The sequence below is a fragment of the Poromitra crassiceps genome (assembly GCF_964638095.1).
Source record: "Poromitra crassiceps genome assembly, chromosome: 1".
In the NCBI taxonomy this organism is placed as follows: Eukaryota; Metazoa; Chordata; class Actinopteri; order Beryciformes; family Melamphaidae; genus Poromitra; species Poromitra crassiceps.
This window is the reverse complement of record NC_139623.1, coordinates 71,779,746-71,796,798: the sequence shown is the minus strand read 5'-3', so window position 1 is coordinate 71,796,798 and position 17,053 is coordinate 71,779,746. Positions and strand designations below refer to the sequence as shown.

The 17,053-nt window shown below is 41.6% G+C and overlaps 2 protein-coding genes across 3 annotated transcripts in view; both read left to right on the top strand.

Moving 5' to 3' along the window:
* Nucleotides 1–7,397, top strand: part of cct6a (chaperonin containing TCP1, subunit 6A (zeta 1)) — a 28,829-nt gene extending 21,432 nt beyond the window's left edge. Inside the window, exons 8-13 of the mRNA XM_083633482.1 lie at nucleotides 1,849–1,945; nucleotides 3,914–4,061; nucleotides 5,925–6,058; nucleotides 6,573–6,675; nucleotides 6,838–6,910; nucleotides 7,031–7,397. Coding sequence (XP_083489608.1) covers nucleotides 1,849–1,945; nucleotides 3,914–4,061; nucleotides 5,925–6,058; nucleotides 6,573–6,675; nucleotides 6,838–6,910; nucleotides 7,031–7,103 — 628 coding nt within the window. The 3' untranslated portion in view covers nucleotides 7,104–7,397. The remainder of the gene's footprint in view (nucleotides 1–1,848; nucleotides 1,946–3,913; nucleotides 4,062–5,924; nucleotides 6,059–6,572; nucleotides 6,676–6,837; nucleotides 6,911–7,030) is intronic.
* A 1,316-nt stretch (nucleotides 7,398–8,713) lies between these two features.
* Nucleotides 8,714–15,856, top strand: sumf2 (sulfatase modifying factor 2). Of its 2 annotated transcripts, none has more exons than XM_083633694.1 (9): nucleotides 8,714–8,885; nucleotides 10,551–10,701; nucleotides 10,794–10,908; nucleotides 11,098–11,142; nucleotides 12,317–12,467; nucleotides 13,885–13,940; nucleotides 14,036–14,120; nucleotides 14,577–14,718; nucleotides 14,811–15,856. In XM_083633694.1, exons 1-9 carry the CDS (start codon nucleotides 8,831–8,833, stop codon nucleotides 14,902–14,904), a joined length of 894 nt encoding a protein of 297 aa, XP_083489820.1. In that variant the 5' UTR covers nucleotides 8,714–8,830; the 3' UTR covers nucleotides 14,905–15,856. The 2 variants fall into 2 exon arrangements, with proteins under 2 accessions (XP_083489820.1, XP_083489819.1); XM_083633693.1 differs by having other exon boundaries at nucleotides 10,548–10,701.
* Nucleotides 15,857–17,053: the final 1,197 nt, after the last annotated feature.

Genomic DNA, 17,053 nt, shown 5'->3' with positions numbered 1-17,053 from the left:
GTGACTAAACTCTATCAGGCGTCAAGTCAGCCAGAATGTACCAAGTACGTCATCCGCTTTGTTGCTTTCAAAATAAAATGCTTATTGTAACCTTATTTATTTTGAGTAAAGCGTTACAGCCACAGTTTCACGCCATATAACATCACAACGAGTATTTTGATACAAGGATGCTGCTTCATTCATTGAAATACCTTTTCTCCTCCAACGTGCATCAATAAGCTATTTACTTTTGTTTAAGTAACATTATTTTGAAAGTTTTAACCGGAAGTTTTCCAGCTCTTCCCGAAAATGGTGGCTGGAGATATTCTCCCGAATGAGAAGCATGCTTCTTCATAGCGCACGCCCGATAAAACTCATTCAAAACGTTGCACTAGTTTACTGACTACACTGTCGTTTCCCATAACGTTAGTCACTCACAAGAAATGTGGAGAAAGAATCACTTTTTGGGAGACAATCGCATCATGGTGATCACTATTCAGCAACAATGGACATGTATTGGAAATCAAATGCCTTCGCTTGTTTCACAACTTGTCTGCTCCAAAGTGCTAATCCAACCATCGGAGATACTGTCTAAAGGTAGGCTTTAGATGTTAGCTTAGCGTCACCTAATATCACAGTCAGTCCCTCTCCTGACAAAAATGCTCCAGGTAGCGCTTTTTCCATGCAAAAATGCAAACGTTATGTGTGAACAGCCCCCCACACAGCAAATTACCCCTGCTCAGTCATTACCATAGTAATCACACAGCCCGCACCCCCCGCGCGAGTACTCGAGCACTCGTTCATAATAGAAGGAGAGTACTCGACTATTTAAATTGCTTAAAATGCCCATCCCTATCCACGACCTGCCTTTCCAGACAGATCATTAGAATCGCGCTACATGCAGTGCACATTCTATCAGTTGCATTTCTATGTCTGAAAGACTCTTCCAAAGTTTTCCTGCTCTCCCCCTTTTCACTTCAAAGTGTGACTCGCGAGCACATCAGAGCAGCACGGAGGACGACAACACAGAGGGGTGGGGGGGGGGGACTGGGGGGTTGGTTTGACACACACACTCTCCAGAGCAGAGAATTGTAGCCTATTCTGTAGCCTACTTGTCCTCTGCAGTAGCCAGGCAGCAGCACTGTGCTCCAAACCGCGCCGGAGCTTCTCCCCATGTTTAGAATAAAATGTAGACATGGCCTCAGTGTGTGAAATGAACTCTCATTCTGTGTTGCTAACTTTTAGGAAAGTGCTCCCTGATAGCTGCTTGGTGGAATTGAGCAGGGCTTTGCATAGAAACTCTCTCTCTGTCTAGTAACGGACGGACCGTCTTTTATTGTCACACGAACACCACAACACATGCATGCGGCCACAACACACTCATGCTGACGGTGGCCGGTGAAAAGTGTCCTCTGCATTTAACCCATCCAGGCATGTCCTTTCCTCCGGGGGGCAGGCCAGGAGCAGTGGTCACTTTCTCGTACAGCGCCCGGGGACCAACTTCGGATGTTGTCGTCACTGGTCGGATGACGATGACGATCTGATCTTCTGCATGTTTTTAGTAGGGGGGTTATGTACGGAGGAACCCCCTGGGGGGTACGGGGAGAACATGCAAACTCCACACAGAGAGAAAGGCCCTTACGACGAGATACCCCACCTGGGCAGTGGGCACTGAAGATATGGGGGGGAACACAACCACAGTGCTCACAGTGTCCCAGGCGAGAATCGAACTCAGGACCTTCTAACTGTGAGGCGACAGCTCTACCACTGAGCCACCGTACCCCCCCACTGAGCCACCGTACCCCCCCACTGAGCCACCGTACCCCCCCATAAATCGTAGCAAAAAACTAAACGTATGTTTCTTTGCAGGCTCACCCTGGCTTGTGGTGGCATTGCCATGAACTCTGTTGATGACCTCACTCCAGAGTGCTTGGGACATGCTGGGTTGGTTTACGAACACACATTGGTGAGTATCTGCCTCGGTTTCTCTGTTCCGTTTCACTGACTGCGTTTACATGGACTTGAACATCCTGGTTATGAAGCTCATCCTTGTTTTGATCATATTCGGGATATGGAGTTTACATGGAACACAGAGAAATCTGGTTATTCATATCCCTGTACATAAGTACTAGTATCCCGGTTACTGATTACTGCATGCAATTTGTGCAGGCACCTGTGATCTGTATTGCATGTGTGTGACATTCACCTTTTTTGGACCAAGACTGTGTGGGATTCCCTCTTCACGGTGGTCTGCCCCCGTTTGCGCGCTGCTGCTTTCTTTCATTTTAGTCACAACACCTTCCTGTCCTGTATACTACAGACTTGAATAGATCAGCATTTTGATGCTTTCTCCTATCTAAACTGACAAGTATTTTAATTCTTTCATCACCGAAAGATAAAACTCAGTTTCCTCATCGTTCCAGAAGTGAGACTTTGTTCAAGCCGCACCTGCGCAGGTAGTCTGCTGCAGTCAGAAGCCAGGATAAGATATATACATTAGGGCTGTGCCGATTCACTTATCTCCCGATTCGATACTATCACGATACTTTGGTGCCGATTCGATATATATTGCGATTCACGATTATTGCGATTCTACGATTATTGCGATTCGATATTACGATTTATTGCGATTTTTGTTTATTTTTTTCTTTTATTTTTTCAGTTTGTTTGCTTTTTTACACTAGATTAGAACATGGGAAAAGTTGAATCATTCACTAGAGACTGTATATTATATATCATGAGTAGGGCTGGGCGATATAGTTAAAAACAGGGGCGGACTGGGATCATAATTCAGGCCGGGCATTAGATACCAAGCAGGCCAGGCCGATATGGGCCAACGCGCGTGAAATTTGGGCCGTTTGAAGCCAGATTTGGGCCGTTTGAAGTCCAATTTTACAATGAGATGCACCCACTTTAACCCTGAAGTGTAATTATTACTTCAGACTAACTAATAAAGTAATAAAACCACTAGTAAACCAGTAGGCGGCGCCTAGCCTGCTGTTCAGTGAGTGGCCTGACTGCAAGCACCAAAAAAAAAAAAAAAAAAAAAAATTTTTTTTTTTTTTTTTTTAATTTGCGATTATCGATTCTGGAATAAAAGATCGATCCAAAAAATCGTGACATTAAAAATCGCGATACTTAGGTGAATCGATTTTTTCTCCCACCCCTAATATACATGCACCAAAGTATCCTTGTTTCTTTCGGAGTACTCCAGCTAGCATAAGCGGGTTTCTCAAAACTTGGATAAGGGCTTATCCAGGTTTCTGAAATCAGGATAGGTTTACATGTGCAAACACAAAAACGGGATACTCCAAAACCCTGACAATAACTGGGATACTCATGCCCATGTAAATGCAGTCACTGACAAAAACAAATCTGATCATTTGACCTCTTGTCTTGAAGTGCCTGCAGTCTGCTGACGCTTGTTTGGAGCTGAGGTGCTCTAAACAAGGAACAGTGCTATTAAAGGAACACTGCTGATTTTCAACCAGCTTTGTATCATTACAAAATCAGGAGTAAATCAGAAAACATAACAGTTTTGCAGGCATTCATTTAGTTTGACAGTTATTCATAGTTATTTGAGTGAAGTTGTTCTGATGTCATTTGTGCATGAATGACATCACTGGTCCACAACTGAACTCAAATCAACTGTTACTGTCAAACTACCGGTAAATGAATGCCTGCAAAACGCTTTACACTTTTCTCTTATGCTACTGATTTTGTAATGATACAAAGCTGGTTGAAGATCAGCGGAGTGCTCCTTTAACCCATTGATACCTGATGCTGCATTTGTGTGTGTATCCCTTTAAGACCGCGGTTCGCGGTCTTAAAGGGATACACACACAAATGAGGGATAGACACGCAAATGCTGCATCAGGTATCAATGGGTTAATCAGAATTGCCCCTAATCCTCTTTGCCTGCCCTGTTCCACAGGGAGAAGAGAAATACACGTTCATTGAGAAGTGTGGGAACCCACGCTCAGTGACCCTGTTGGTGAAGGGACCCAACAAGCACACCCTCACACAGATCAAAGACGCTGTGAGGGATGGCCTGCGGGCGGTCAAGAACGCCATTGAAGATGGTAAGAGACTAGAGGACAGTGTGTGGTGTTGGGATTCGTATCTCCCTACCAAAGGTTACAATTCACTGAATTTGCTGCTGTTTATTTAATGCAATTTGTTGCAGGTAAGTGCAACAATATTCATCAAATGATTCAGTTACATCATTGGTCCATTTCAATATCCTCTAGTTGTCTTGGTGACCTGCTCCTCCCAGGCCAGTCTCAGGTGGATCCACACAGTTTAATCCAGCTGTTTTGGGAGCACCAGCTCCACTCATTTCTAACAGCGCGTTGCCCTTTTTATGGAGGCATTATGGATCGGGTTGTCCGTACGTACGTCTGTCCGATGTTCGTTAACGCGATATCCGAGCTCCCTATATTCTTGTATTGTTTATAGTGTAGTTTGTCTCGGCTCAATCTTAATTTTTGCTCTCACCACAGAAGTACTTGGTATCCTCAATACACTTTTTAATCAGGTTTCTATCACTGATATAAATAGTGGAATAAACTCAAGATCTATTTATTGTTAAAGACGTCGAATAACTTGCCCAGCTAACTTCTCAGACTCCTTGCACTGCATTCTATGTACAGCATCTCTTACAAACTCTTTAGCACTGTATGCAGCTGGTAGCATCATCATATTGTAATGTTTGCATGTGTATTTTTTCTGTGTATGTTTGTGTCTGAGTTTTGTTTTGCTTTTGTCCTGAAAATTGAAAAATAAAATATTGGGCGGGGGGGGAAAGAAAAAGATCTATTTATTGTTGCCACATGCTCTAATTAACAAATTTACCACGAGAGGAAGGGGGTTGTGGGCACATTTACCACTGGTACAGGGTTGTGGCACGAGGCGAAGCCGAGTGCTATAAACCCTGTACCAGTGGTAAATGTGCCCACAACCCCCGACCTCGAGTGGTAAATTTGTTTTCTACAACAGCTACCAAATAATATAAAAAATACACAATTGTAATATCCAATTCATTTATTTACAATCATTACTGGTTTCAGAATACATTTATCCTTCCGCCACAGAATATAGTTCCATACACAAGATCAATGATTGCACTAAACATTTAGTTGCCTTTGAGCCAAAAAACAACTAACCTATTCCTTAACGGGATTCACAGTTATTGATACATTGCCTGTAAAAGTACAGTTATTTAAACAGTTATCTAAAGCAGCCCGTTTTGGTGGTGGTGTGTTGATATCTGGTGACGGCAGAGGGCGTTTGTTTGTTTGACAGTCCCAGGTTCGGGGTCCGGGCGCTAGTCCGACCTCCCGCTAGTCCGAACTCGTGACAACTCAAGCTCAGCCAGTTCTCTCTCCCCAATTTCACCATGTTGTTCTTTGTTCACTTCACCTTCATCTAACCACTGCTCAAAACTCAATCCACCCAGTAAATCAAACGTTACTACGAAATCGGACATTTCCTTGTTACAGATCGGCCATTTCCTTGTTAGAGATTTGCAGACTGACAGGCTAACAGTGGGCGGAGTCAGCACAGGGAGCGGAGTCAGCATCAGGGAGCGGAGTGATACTGCGGTTGGAGCCGAACTGTAGATTGTTGGCCTATTTACCACTGTTGCTAGCCAATCAGAATCCAGTATTCACTCATGCTGTTGTAGAATGCCGTATCTAAGTTGTCCTTTGCACAGAGAACACCCCAGGATGCTAACGTGGCTCTCCCTGGTCTCCTATATCTGTGCTACAGTGACTTTGATCTGTTACCTCTGCATTAGGAGAGCTGCCTTCTCCCCTACATGTATTCAGCGGATCAATACAAACTTGCATCCCACCTCAAGTGGTTTTCAGCAGTGACACTTTTCTCACCTTGAGACACCTTGACTGTGCTGAGGTATCCCTCCTGTCTCTGTGTATCTTCAGGCAGTGTGGTATCTGGAGCCGGTGCGTTTGAGGTGGCTGTGGCAGACGCTCTGGTGAAACACAAGTCCAAGGTGAAGGGCAGAGCCCAGCTGGGAGTCCAGGCCTTTGCCGATGCTCTCCTCGTCATCCCCAAGGTGAGGAGGCGCACACGCACACGCACACACACACACACACACACACACACACACACACACACACACACACACACACACAAAGCATAAGCCAAACAATAGGAAATGCTTCAGCATAACTTGGTGGAAAACTAATGAAGATACAGTATGTTCCAATTGGCCAATTCAGATGTGAGTGAAGGAGCTGTGGCCTTGAGGTCAGCACTGATGATAATGAATGAATGAAGTATTTATTTGTCCGTTAGGAAACAATTCTAAAGATACTTTAACTGCTAGCTAAGATGTCATGAGGAACGCAGTTGTTTTCCTGAGAAGTTTTCTTTTTTGTCCAGGTTTCTTTTCATTTGTGATGGAGCATTTTATTTGTGCTCTTGATCACAGCCCTGAATTTTAGTCTCTGGCCTTGTTGCCCTTTGATCTGAAGTTCATACCTAGAAAGCAGAAATGGTTGATCTACTCATGAAGAAGCCCTGTTCATTTCATAATGCTCTTCTTAACCCTCTTGTCACTGCTGTAGGTTTTGGCCCAGAACTCTGGCTATGACCCAATTGAAACCCTGGTGAAGCTGCAGACAGAGTATAAAGAGTCTGCTCAGCTGGTGGGCGTGGACCTCAACACAGGTCAGACCTGCTTGCACAGTCATGGCGCTTCATGAGACTGAAAGATATTTTCTTCTTTAATCGCTATAACCCACTGTGTTCAAAATACATTACTGGGTTTATGGTGCACTTATATGGCAAGCTTGTTATCGAGTTTGATCCTTTTTTTGTTTTTCTTTGTAGGGGAACCCATGGTGGCAGCAGAGGCGGGTGTGTGGGATAACTACAGCGTCAAGAAACAGCTCCTGCATTCATGGTGAGATGAAGTCATCTGTAAAGTAAAGGACAAACTGAATATTGTAGTTATTTCCTTGATGCATGGCTTCCAATACTCACCAATCTGTCTTTCTTTGTGCCTGCCCCTGTTACCTTCCAGCACGGTGATCGCCAGCAACATCCTGCTGGTCGATGAGATCATGCGAGCTGGAATGTCGTCTCTCAAAGGTTAAAGGTCACCTGTAGAAGCTGCGGCTGCTCTCATACGACAGCGATAGTTGTTTACCTGAAAGGATCAGTCAAACGCGCTCCTGCTTCCCAGCACGCTGAAGCATCCCAGTCAGTCAGACGGACGGCCCACTGTTATAAACCTCCATCAGTGTCAGAAAACATTGTTCTGTTGTTTTTTTCATGGATTTGTTCAACGCCTCCCTCCAAAATGATTGGTCTATTTATGAGATTTTGTTAAAAGCACTGACCTCTGCCACTTAGTTTTGTTTCTACCCATTAAAGTCTGTTTTCTTGGCTCTAGAAGTGAGTTTTGTTGTTTTTATGTGAAAGATGAGTGGATGGTGTGTGAACCACATGAAAGATGTTTAAAAAGAACATTTGTCCCGACAGGACTTGCATGTTATATTGGACAGGTTTGTCAGTGTTTCGAACATGACTAAACTTCAAAAGATTAGAAAATGTGGAATTAACATACATTCTGATGTCCTCAAGGAACGCTTTCTGCAGCAGCTCCACTGACATTGTTGGGGATACACATCAACTAATATAAATGCATATCAATAAGATAGTTACTCGTGCACGTCCAAAGAGAGGTGCAGGTCACAGCAAGATAAATCCAAGGTACTATATAAAACACCAACTAGTCAGGAACAAATCCATAATGTAGACCGCACACTCCAAAGATTCAGGTTGCGACTGATGAAGCACGTCTGCGAAGCGCGTTCTTAAAAAGTCAAGTCTTTTTGGCAAGTTTGGTCATCTTTGGAGTGTGCGGTCTACATTATGGACTTGTTCCTGACTAGTTGGTGTTTTATATAGTATCTAATATAAATACACATTTTAATTTTATGTATATATATATATGCATATATTTATGTGTGTGTGTGTGTGTGTGTGTGTGTGTGTAATTGCTTTGTCTGAGGAAAGACCCACAGTCTGAGACTTTGAAGACCCCTGCTTTATACTCTAGTCTACAGCAAGTTACACAGCCTTGACACCAGTATCATTTGCAGGACATTAGCTGAGAAAAGATCATGAACAGTGGGTTAAACCTCCAGTTTTTCCTGGAGGTTTAAGGTCCCCTCTTTGTTGAGGGGGTGAGTGTCAATTTGACATGCAGGGTGAGACTACTTTTTCCCTATTTTTACAGTCCATGTCTCACATGCACAGTGAAGACTTATTCCTGTATTTTTGGAGTGATGTTGGTTTCTAAAATATACTTAATTTTTAACCGTTTTATTTTATATGGAAAATATTAGATCCATAAATGCAAAAGGGACTACCAAGAAACCACACAACAATCAGGACAATTTTTTCTCAAGAACAGTAAAACCATTAAAACTGATCAAAATTGGTAAAGATTTATGTTATGTGATGCCTGTAGCTACTATGATAACATGATACCCCTATGTATTTGTATTCTGTTGGATTTTTTTCTTTCTCTTTATGAATTTACATACTTAACTGTCAGTTGATTGACGTTTATTATTATTATATCAGATTTTGAATGCCGTTTTTAGTTGACGCGGAACCTTTGTTTATTTACACCATGGTTCACACGGAAGCGTTCTACCGTTGGTTCCGTTCTACCGTGAAGAGTGTCCGACCGAGAAACGACCAAACGTCAAAGTTGGAGAGAGCTATATTTAGTTGACTTGTAAATCTTTACGTGCATAATTATCAAGTGTGTTTTATCAAATTAGTGTTCGGTCTAATTTACTAGTCAGCGATGTATCTTAAAGCCGCTTTGTGGATGTCTCTAATAATAACGCTAGTGGCAGCAGGTAAGAACCATACATTTTTTTATATATTTTTTTTATATACATTTGATTAAAGACCATATCATACAAAAACAGATAATACACACAGACAACATCTACAGTACAAGGCTCAGGGGTACAAGCAAATAATACTAATAAGAAGAAACAACAAGGTAGGCTATACTTCATGAGGTCACAAAAGTTGTAAATAGCAGCACAGTCCTGATTGCTTTGGTATTCTTTGAGTGTTTGATGGAGTCCATATATTCAGTGAGATCATTTTTAAACACGGGGAAGGATGGTTTAGAACCACTGAATTTACACTTGTGGATGTGGTATTTAGCAAGTAAAAACAAAAGATGAATTATAAAACATTTCCCCTCATTCTCCATCGTGAAATCAAATACACAAAAGAAAACGTCCTTAAAACAGAAAGAAAAATCTGAGATGAAATGCAGTTGGATGAACTTCAAAATCTCTAAATGTCTCTGTATGAGAACACTTCCAAAACAGATGTGAGATATTTTCATCAGAATCTTTACAAAATGAGCGCTCAGACTCAATGTCCCGCTTATATATTTTAAGAAAGGATTTTGCTGCGTAGAACCTGTGTATTAATTTAAAAGTAACTTCTCTCACTTTATTGGTAATCAAATATCTGAGTGGCAAGAACCACACTTTTTTCCAAGGCACATTCTCTACTATACCATTCCAAAAGGAGATTATGTAAGGGAGTGTGACAATGTCCTTTTGGAATAAAGTCCGAATTGTGCGGTTATTAACCCGATGCTCTGACAAGATAACTTGACAATGGGAGTAAGCGGCCATGGGAAGTTCATACCCCCCAACAGCATTGTGATTCCAGAAGGAATTGCATCGAAAACGACTGCAAATTCTTTTAACTGTTATGGGAATTTGAGACCGTCTCAAAAAATCTGCATAGTTGTACAGCCTACCATTCAAGTCAAATGGTTGACCAACAAGTAAGATATTGTTTTTTAACCAATTCTCATAGAACGACTTATTTTTGTAGAGAATGTCCTTATTATTCCAAATATAATATCTATGTGGAGAGAAGTTATGCTTAAACATGAGAGACCAAGACAACAGCATCTGCTTATGAAAGTTTGGTAAGAACCATACATACAAATCACAACCAGACCAATGTTAGTTCAGTGGGTGTACACACCGGAATGTGTGACCGCGCGTAACAAGGAGGTATCTTTCTTCTCCTTATGAGCGTGAGCCCCTCTGTGATTGTTCAAACTGTGGTTATGTTTTTATCATAATGCCCACGAGGGGAAAGATAATATATCTTTTTTTAATCAAGTTTTAGAAACAACAATTTTTTGATTACGGCAAACTGCATTTTGTAAAAATGTAAGTTGTGCATGCATAAGTGATATTTGCATTACCTTAATCTTAAAGTTATTTTGGAATAGGCATACATAGTCTATTCCTAAAGGTCACAATTTTTGACAGTGGCTGCGTATGATCATACTGCAAGCAACCATTTATTTCTGTCTGTGGTCACACATTTCTGTGTAACACATGCCATTTCTTAACGTGTTGACTGGCTTTGTTCACTGACCTACTGCAATACAAAGTATTGCTATTGCATTGAATGAACATCATATAAAAATGGTCGCCATCGGTGACAGTCTACCATTTTTTGCTGTCCCTCAGCAGCAGCTGAAGAGGAGATGGTCAAGGTACCAGGAGGAAAGATGACCATGGGAACAAATGCAGCAGATGGCAGAGATGGAGAATCCCCGACCAAAGAAGTGAAAGTTGGACCCTTCAGAATAGACAAGTACCCTGTGACAAATGCTGATTTCAGGTGAAGAAGCTTAACCTGTGCTTAGTGGATTCATGTCAGTTATGCATTTAAATCCACTGACTGGTCTGTGGGTGTCTGTCATCCCCCCACAGAGACTTTGTGAGAGCGCAGAAGTACAAAAGTGAAGCCGAGGCATTTGGCTGGAGCTTTGTGTTTCAGGATTTTGTGTCAGAAGAGCTGAAGAGCAAAGTGACTGAGAGGATCGAGGTATCAGCTGTTGAAACCATAAACTTACTAGGAACATCTGGCTGTTTGCTACACTATACACATACACTATTACAATACACTTGTCATGGATTCTATGGTTAGTGGTGGTCTTCCATAAGAGTAGCTGCTGGTGAATAACTGTTTCTGTGTTTTACTCTTGACTATTTTGCCTCCTCCTTTCCCAACGAGTCTGCACCTTGGTGGCTGCCTATAGAAAAGGTGTTTTGGAGACAGGTGAGGTCAATTGTTTTGCTCCCCTAGTCCATGTTGTTGTCGTCCATGTTCAGTCATACACATGCATATATAACAAAAAAAAAACTGAAATGTGTGTTGTTTGGACACATGATTGTTTTTATTTATTTATTAGGAGTGCCCTGGATAGTTTTCCCAGTATTTCCTGTAGGAATTGGATGATAATGCTTATCTCACAATTCAATATGCAATATTATAATATTACAATTCATTACATCCAAGAGACCATTTAATAGATAACATGACTGACAACAAAGTCTGACTGTGCACATTTGCTTATTTTTGAGCCACAAATCTTCCTAGAAATGGGATTGGCTTGCTAGAATTTAAACAATTTAAAAAATGTCATTACAAAGTGTAAATAATATAATTTTGATGGGAGTTCTTGTGAGATGTGATGGACAAACCATCTCATATGTTACTATTCACCTTATGTTCAGACCTTACAGTGGGCCAAATTCTTCCGGGTCCTTTTAACACTTCCGGCGGTCACGGCGCAAAACGAGAGAGTTGTTTTTGTAGCGGACAGTGCAGGGGGTAAAATAAAGAACGTAGCCTACTACTTTGAGCTCAGTACACAGCAAGCAAGCGAGTATCCACTGTTAGCCAGGTCAGATAACGTTATCGTCGACAATGACGAGCACTTTCTTGTAAAACATACCTGGACTCCAACAAAGAAAGCTTCAGATGGTTTTCTCTCCTCCGAGTTGCGCTTGAGCCACTAACGTCAATAAGACCCGCAGACGTTAACGTAATTCCCTGGAATGCGAGACTTACATGGCGTTGCATTCTTAGACATTGCCGTTTGCTTTTATTTGGTATGTAACATACAATTGGCTAAATTATTAGTTAATTCAGAGTTAGATGATATTGGAGCAGCAGCCATTTTATTTTATTTTATTTTTAGCCGGAACTTTTGATACGGCCACACAACCGGGTCAAATGGGCGTGGCTACATAAGGTGAATAGCAGAATAAAATGTAGCTATTATCAGAATACATTTTTCTTCTCCAAGTTATGTATTGTCAGTGTCACATTTTTGTATTGCAATAGAGTACGGTATATTGAATTTCAATATATCATCCCATCCCTAATTCTCTGTGTACTTTCTGCTGCCATTGGATGCCTTTGATTCTTTGCCCCCTCTGTTGTCCAGCCTGCAGGACCTGGTTCAGGCATTCGGGAGCGCCTGGACTTCCCGGTGGTTCAAGTGAGTTGGAGCGACGCCCAGGCCTTTTGCAGCTGGAGGGGGAAGAGGCTGCCGACTGAGGAGGAGTGGGAGTGGGCGGCGCGCGGGGGTCTGCAGGGTACACAGTTTATACACTGAAAGCATACAATAGAGTTTACTGCCATTTTAAATACAGAGTTGTATAACTTTTTGGACAATCCATTTCATGCATGCTATTTCGGGTTAAAAAAAAAAAGTTCTTAATCCTGTCGCCATCGCCTTCATGTACTCACACAATCTCCCCTTCATGGTTGAAGTTGATTTAATACCGGGTTCCCACAGTCATGGAAAACCTGGAAAAGTAATGGAATTGCAAAATCAAATTTTCCAGGCCTGGAAAAGTCATTGATTTAGTAAAAAAAATCATTCAAAGCTTTGCAAAGTTCATGGAATATTGTTGTTTCCAATTAAATTAATTGTTACAGTAATCTTCCCGTGGATAACCTTTCATGATTATGTTACCATCACGTAGGTTTCTTCATTGTTTGTTTTTATATTGGATTTTAGTGCTTTGTGTATTTTATATTAATATACGTGTGGAAAATTATTTTTTTCTCCTTATTTTTCCAATAGCTTCCAGGTAATGTAATGCAGTGACTCTAAAGCACTAAATCTGATGTAAAGAAGGGTGTCCTATTCGTCCAGTGTAGTAATAGCTTCTGGTATTGATTCAATTACGGTATGTCACCGGCTCCTTGAAAATTCATGGAAAAGTTTTGAAATTGTATCCATGAAAATGTGTGCGAACCCTCTTAATAGGGTGCGTCAGTAATTGTATTGACCTTGATGCGTCTGCCTTATTTCATGGAGGGAGCTGCTCATCCTCATTTTCTGTATTTGTTCTCAAATACAGTATGTGTAGTAGTGCCTCTACTGGTACAAGTGGAAAGTCTTTTTAGGGAAGTCAAAGAAGAAAGATGAGAAACTACTATTTCTCAGTGCCATGTTCACTAAGGCCATGTTCACATTACAGGCAAATCTGATTTGCTGATAAAGACATTAATCATCATTATCTTGATTGGTTTCCCAAATCTGATTTGGGAGTGTGTCCGCACTGCCACAAATCTGATTCTCAAGTCGGATCTGTGTGTCCAGACCTAAACAGCCTATCTGCATGGGTTGCTATGGTAACGACGTGGGCGTCAGTAAATACGTACGTTGGTGACGTGGTTTTCCTGCGCAGAAGCATTTGATGACGAGTTGCGAGTGACGTTCAAATCAGATTTGGTGGATCTGTGCATCCGCACATCAGTCGAAAGCAGATTGGAAACTACCTCCATATGTGGTTTGGGACAAGTGACACAAATCAGACTTGGAGCGTCCAGACTCATAAAACCAATCTGGATAAAGTCATTAATAGGTCACTAAAGTTCACAAATCAGATTTGGCCTCCTAGTCTGAACATGGCCTAACAGACATGCAATAGACTAGGGATGAGATGCGGTCATTTCTTTGTTTGCTCTCCTCCCATCCCTCTCTTGTGTCTTGTGCTCCAGGCAGGACGTATCCCTGGGGAAACAAGTTCCAGGTGAACCGAACCAACCTGTGGCAGGTCAGCCGACTATAATAATGCATCCACGAGTAACATTAGCAGCCTATGTTTTCCTCCTAACATGCTTTGATGTGATATTTTTCTGTATGTTTTAGGGATTGTTTCCAGATGGAGACACTGCAGAAGATGGCTACCATGGCATCTCCCCTGTCACAGCCTTCCCTCCTCAGAACAGTTATGGTACATTTCCATCAAAACTGTCCTCACTTCCAGCTTTAAGAATGATTCATGCTCTCATCTCTATTGACTGATTGATTGATTGCTGGGGGCGGCCGTAGCTCAGGAGGTAGAGCGGGTCGTCCACTAATCGCTTTGGATAAAAGAGGTCGGTGGTTTGATTCCCACCTCCTCCAGTCTGCATGTCGAAGTGTCCTTGGGCAAGATACTGAACCCCAAATTGCTCCTGATGGTCTGCCAGCATCCTGCGTGGTAGCCTGCCGCCATCGGTGTATGAATGGGTGAATGTACCTACTGATTGTAAAGCGCTTTGGATAAAAGCGCTATATAAATGCAGGCCATTTACCATTTACCATTGACCTTTTCCCATGTCGTAGCAAAACCACATGAAATCTGATATAGGCTGGATCCTCACTCTGCGTTCTCTTAATATCACAATTCATGTCAATCTTCCCACAGGACTGTACGACATGATGGGAAACGCATGGGAATGGACAGCCACACCGTTTCCTGCGGCAAATAAAATGTACGTGCTGCGCGGTGCGTCTTGGATCGACACAGCGGACGGATCGGCCAATCACAAGGCACGACTCACTACCAGGCGAGTTATTAGATGCACTGTATTTTCACAGTTTGAGCATCCAGATCAACCATACAATAGTCTTGACTAATGGTTATGTTTGTGTCATGTAGGATGGGTAACACTCCTGACTCCGCCTCCGATAACCTGGGTTTCAGGTGCGCTGCCAGCGATGGACAGAAACAAGGGAAGAAAACAGAACTGTAGAGAAAAAGTGAGTGAGTGAATGAAGATGATGTTCATTTGAGCTGATCATGCTGAAGATTTTGAATCGGATAATATTGATGGATCTGATGACTTTGATATTGACTGAGGACAGGAGCAAACGGAGGGACCAATTGAATAATAATAACATGAATGTTGATGGTGACACAGACATGTGAGCACAAGGAAATGCTGTATTTCTCCTGTGGAGAGCTCTTCATGGAAACCCTTTTTATTATTATTACAGTCATTTGATGCAGAATAAAAGTAAAAATGCTAAAGCTGCATTCACACCGACCTATTAAAGTTTTTCGCTGGCATCGAGTTTACATACAAAGTCAATGCAAACGAGCGATTGAGCGTATATTCGCCCGGGAGAAAAATCGCTGGGCGTCCGAGCGACAGAGACAGAGCGATAGGGTGAAAATTCGCTCGTCGCCCGAGATGAAATATCCCAACTGGAGCGAAATTACGCTGGCATCAGTCGCTCGATCACACTGGCTTGGAACAAACCGCTGGTTTATTGTGTGGCAACAAACCGCATTGACAGCTGATTGACAGGCTGACAGCTGACATGAAGTGAAGTCTGCACTACCGGTATAGAGCTGGCGTTAGGAGCACGCTGATAGGCTAAAGCTTGTAAACAACTATGGTGGCTCGTAGTGGACAAATGTCATGACATTGCGTAACGTTATAGCCCCTAGATGTCCGTCAATTCTTGTGCCTGTTGACGAGCGATTTAAACAGAGCGACAGAGCGATTCCAAAGGGTTGAATCGAGCGACAGAGAGAAAAATAAATATCTCGGTGTGAACACAGCTTAACACATTCCAGCAAGCAGTAAATAGTGTGAGACTTCCAGTAAATATATCATTTTTAAATAAACTGGTAAATGACTGCCAATGTTATGTTTTGTAGTTTTATTTTTCTAAATGCACATTTTAATCTCTCCCCTTCCTGCTGGTTTTTGTCCATAACTCCCTATAACTGAAGAATGTTTGATTTCACCCAGAGACTAGCCGTATTGGAACAAATAAAAGCCCCACACAGATCAATTAAATGTCGACACTCATTGGAAAGTCTCGACTAATTGAATAGTCCAATTGACTAATTTCACTGTAATATATGAATGTCTTCTCTATTGTAATGAAGTCTTTAGCATGCACACAACACCCAAGGGAGGAAATGGGTCGGTCGGTCACTCACTGAGTGGGATCTGTCTTTTGTGTGTTTTTATGTGACCAGAGACTTTTATTTACTTTCTCAGGAGTGGCTGACTATTCAGCGGCAGTTGATCAACTGATATGGATTGGGACTCATAATAGAACGATTATGTCAAACACACTCAGATAAGCAGCATTATCAGGTCTCCATTAATTTTCTTTGTCAAAATATCAGGTTATGTATATTAGCCTACCTTTTTGCTGTTCTTAAGACATTAACAAGTACTTTTCATCAGATTATACAATCAATGGCAAAGAGATTATGGTTGTGGAGGTAAAACTGGTGACTTTATTGTTCTAAAAGTAACATGGGGGAAAAACTGAGTCAAGTTCTGCAGTCATTTTGGCTGGAAAAACAAGACATTTGAATATCTCTTGATTCTTTGAGTCCTAACTGCAGCCTCTTGCATTTCAGTGGGATTGATCTCTAGTTAGGAATCTACTCTGATGCATTAATTAATTAATTAATTAATGCATTAATAGTGTGTGAATACATTTGTGACATGCAGAAATGTCCTCTCAGCCTAACAGACTGACACCTTAAGACTTTCCCCTCAAAGTGATCATATACTGTAGTAGCGTATACAAGTTATGTAAAGAATAAGCAGAGACACGTTTTCTAACTACATCAATGTTTTTGTTTACACACAAAAAAGATAAATTTGTGGAGATGAAAAAAGGCGACCAGGTTAGACAAATAAATAACAAATAAACAAATAAATAAATAAAAATGTGCTTGTAGAAGATGATTCAATCTCCTATCTAAAAAAAACAAAAAAAAAAACAATCTAAGCTGGGGAGGATCTCATGTGCTAAGTCAGGTGTGAGCTATGTACTGCAATTCCAAACTACAAGAACTGCAAACCAGTCCCCACTGGAGCAGCGAGCAAAAAAAAAAAAAAAAAAAGTACAATTTCAATACAAAAATAC

What these genes read in the sequence shown, in the direction of transcription:
- sumf2 (XM_083633693.1), top strand. Translation starts at nt 8,831, where the DNA reads ATGTATCTTAAAGCCGCTTTGTGGATGTCTCTAATAATAACGCTAGTG. An exon ending in GTGACAAATGCTGATTTCAG is followed by an intron (nt 10,702 to 10,793) that starts GTGAAGAAGCTT and finishes ATCCCCCCACAG; the next exon opens with AGACTTTGTGAGAGCGCAGA. An exon ending in ACCGAACCAACCTGTGGCAG is followed by an intron (nt 13,941 to 14,035) that starts GTCAGCCGACTA and finishes TGTATGTTTTAG; the next exon opens with GGATTGTTTCCAGATGGAGA.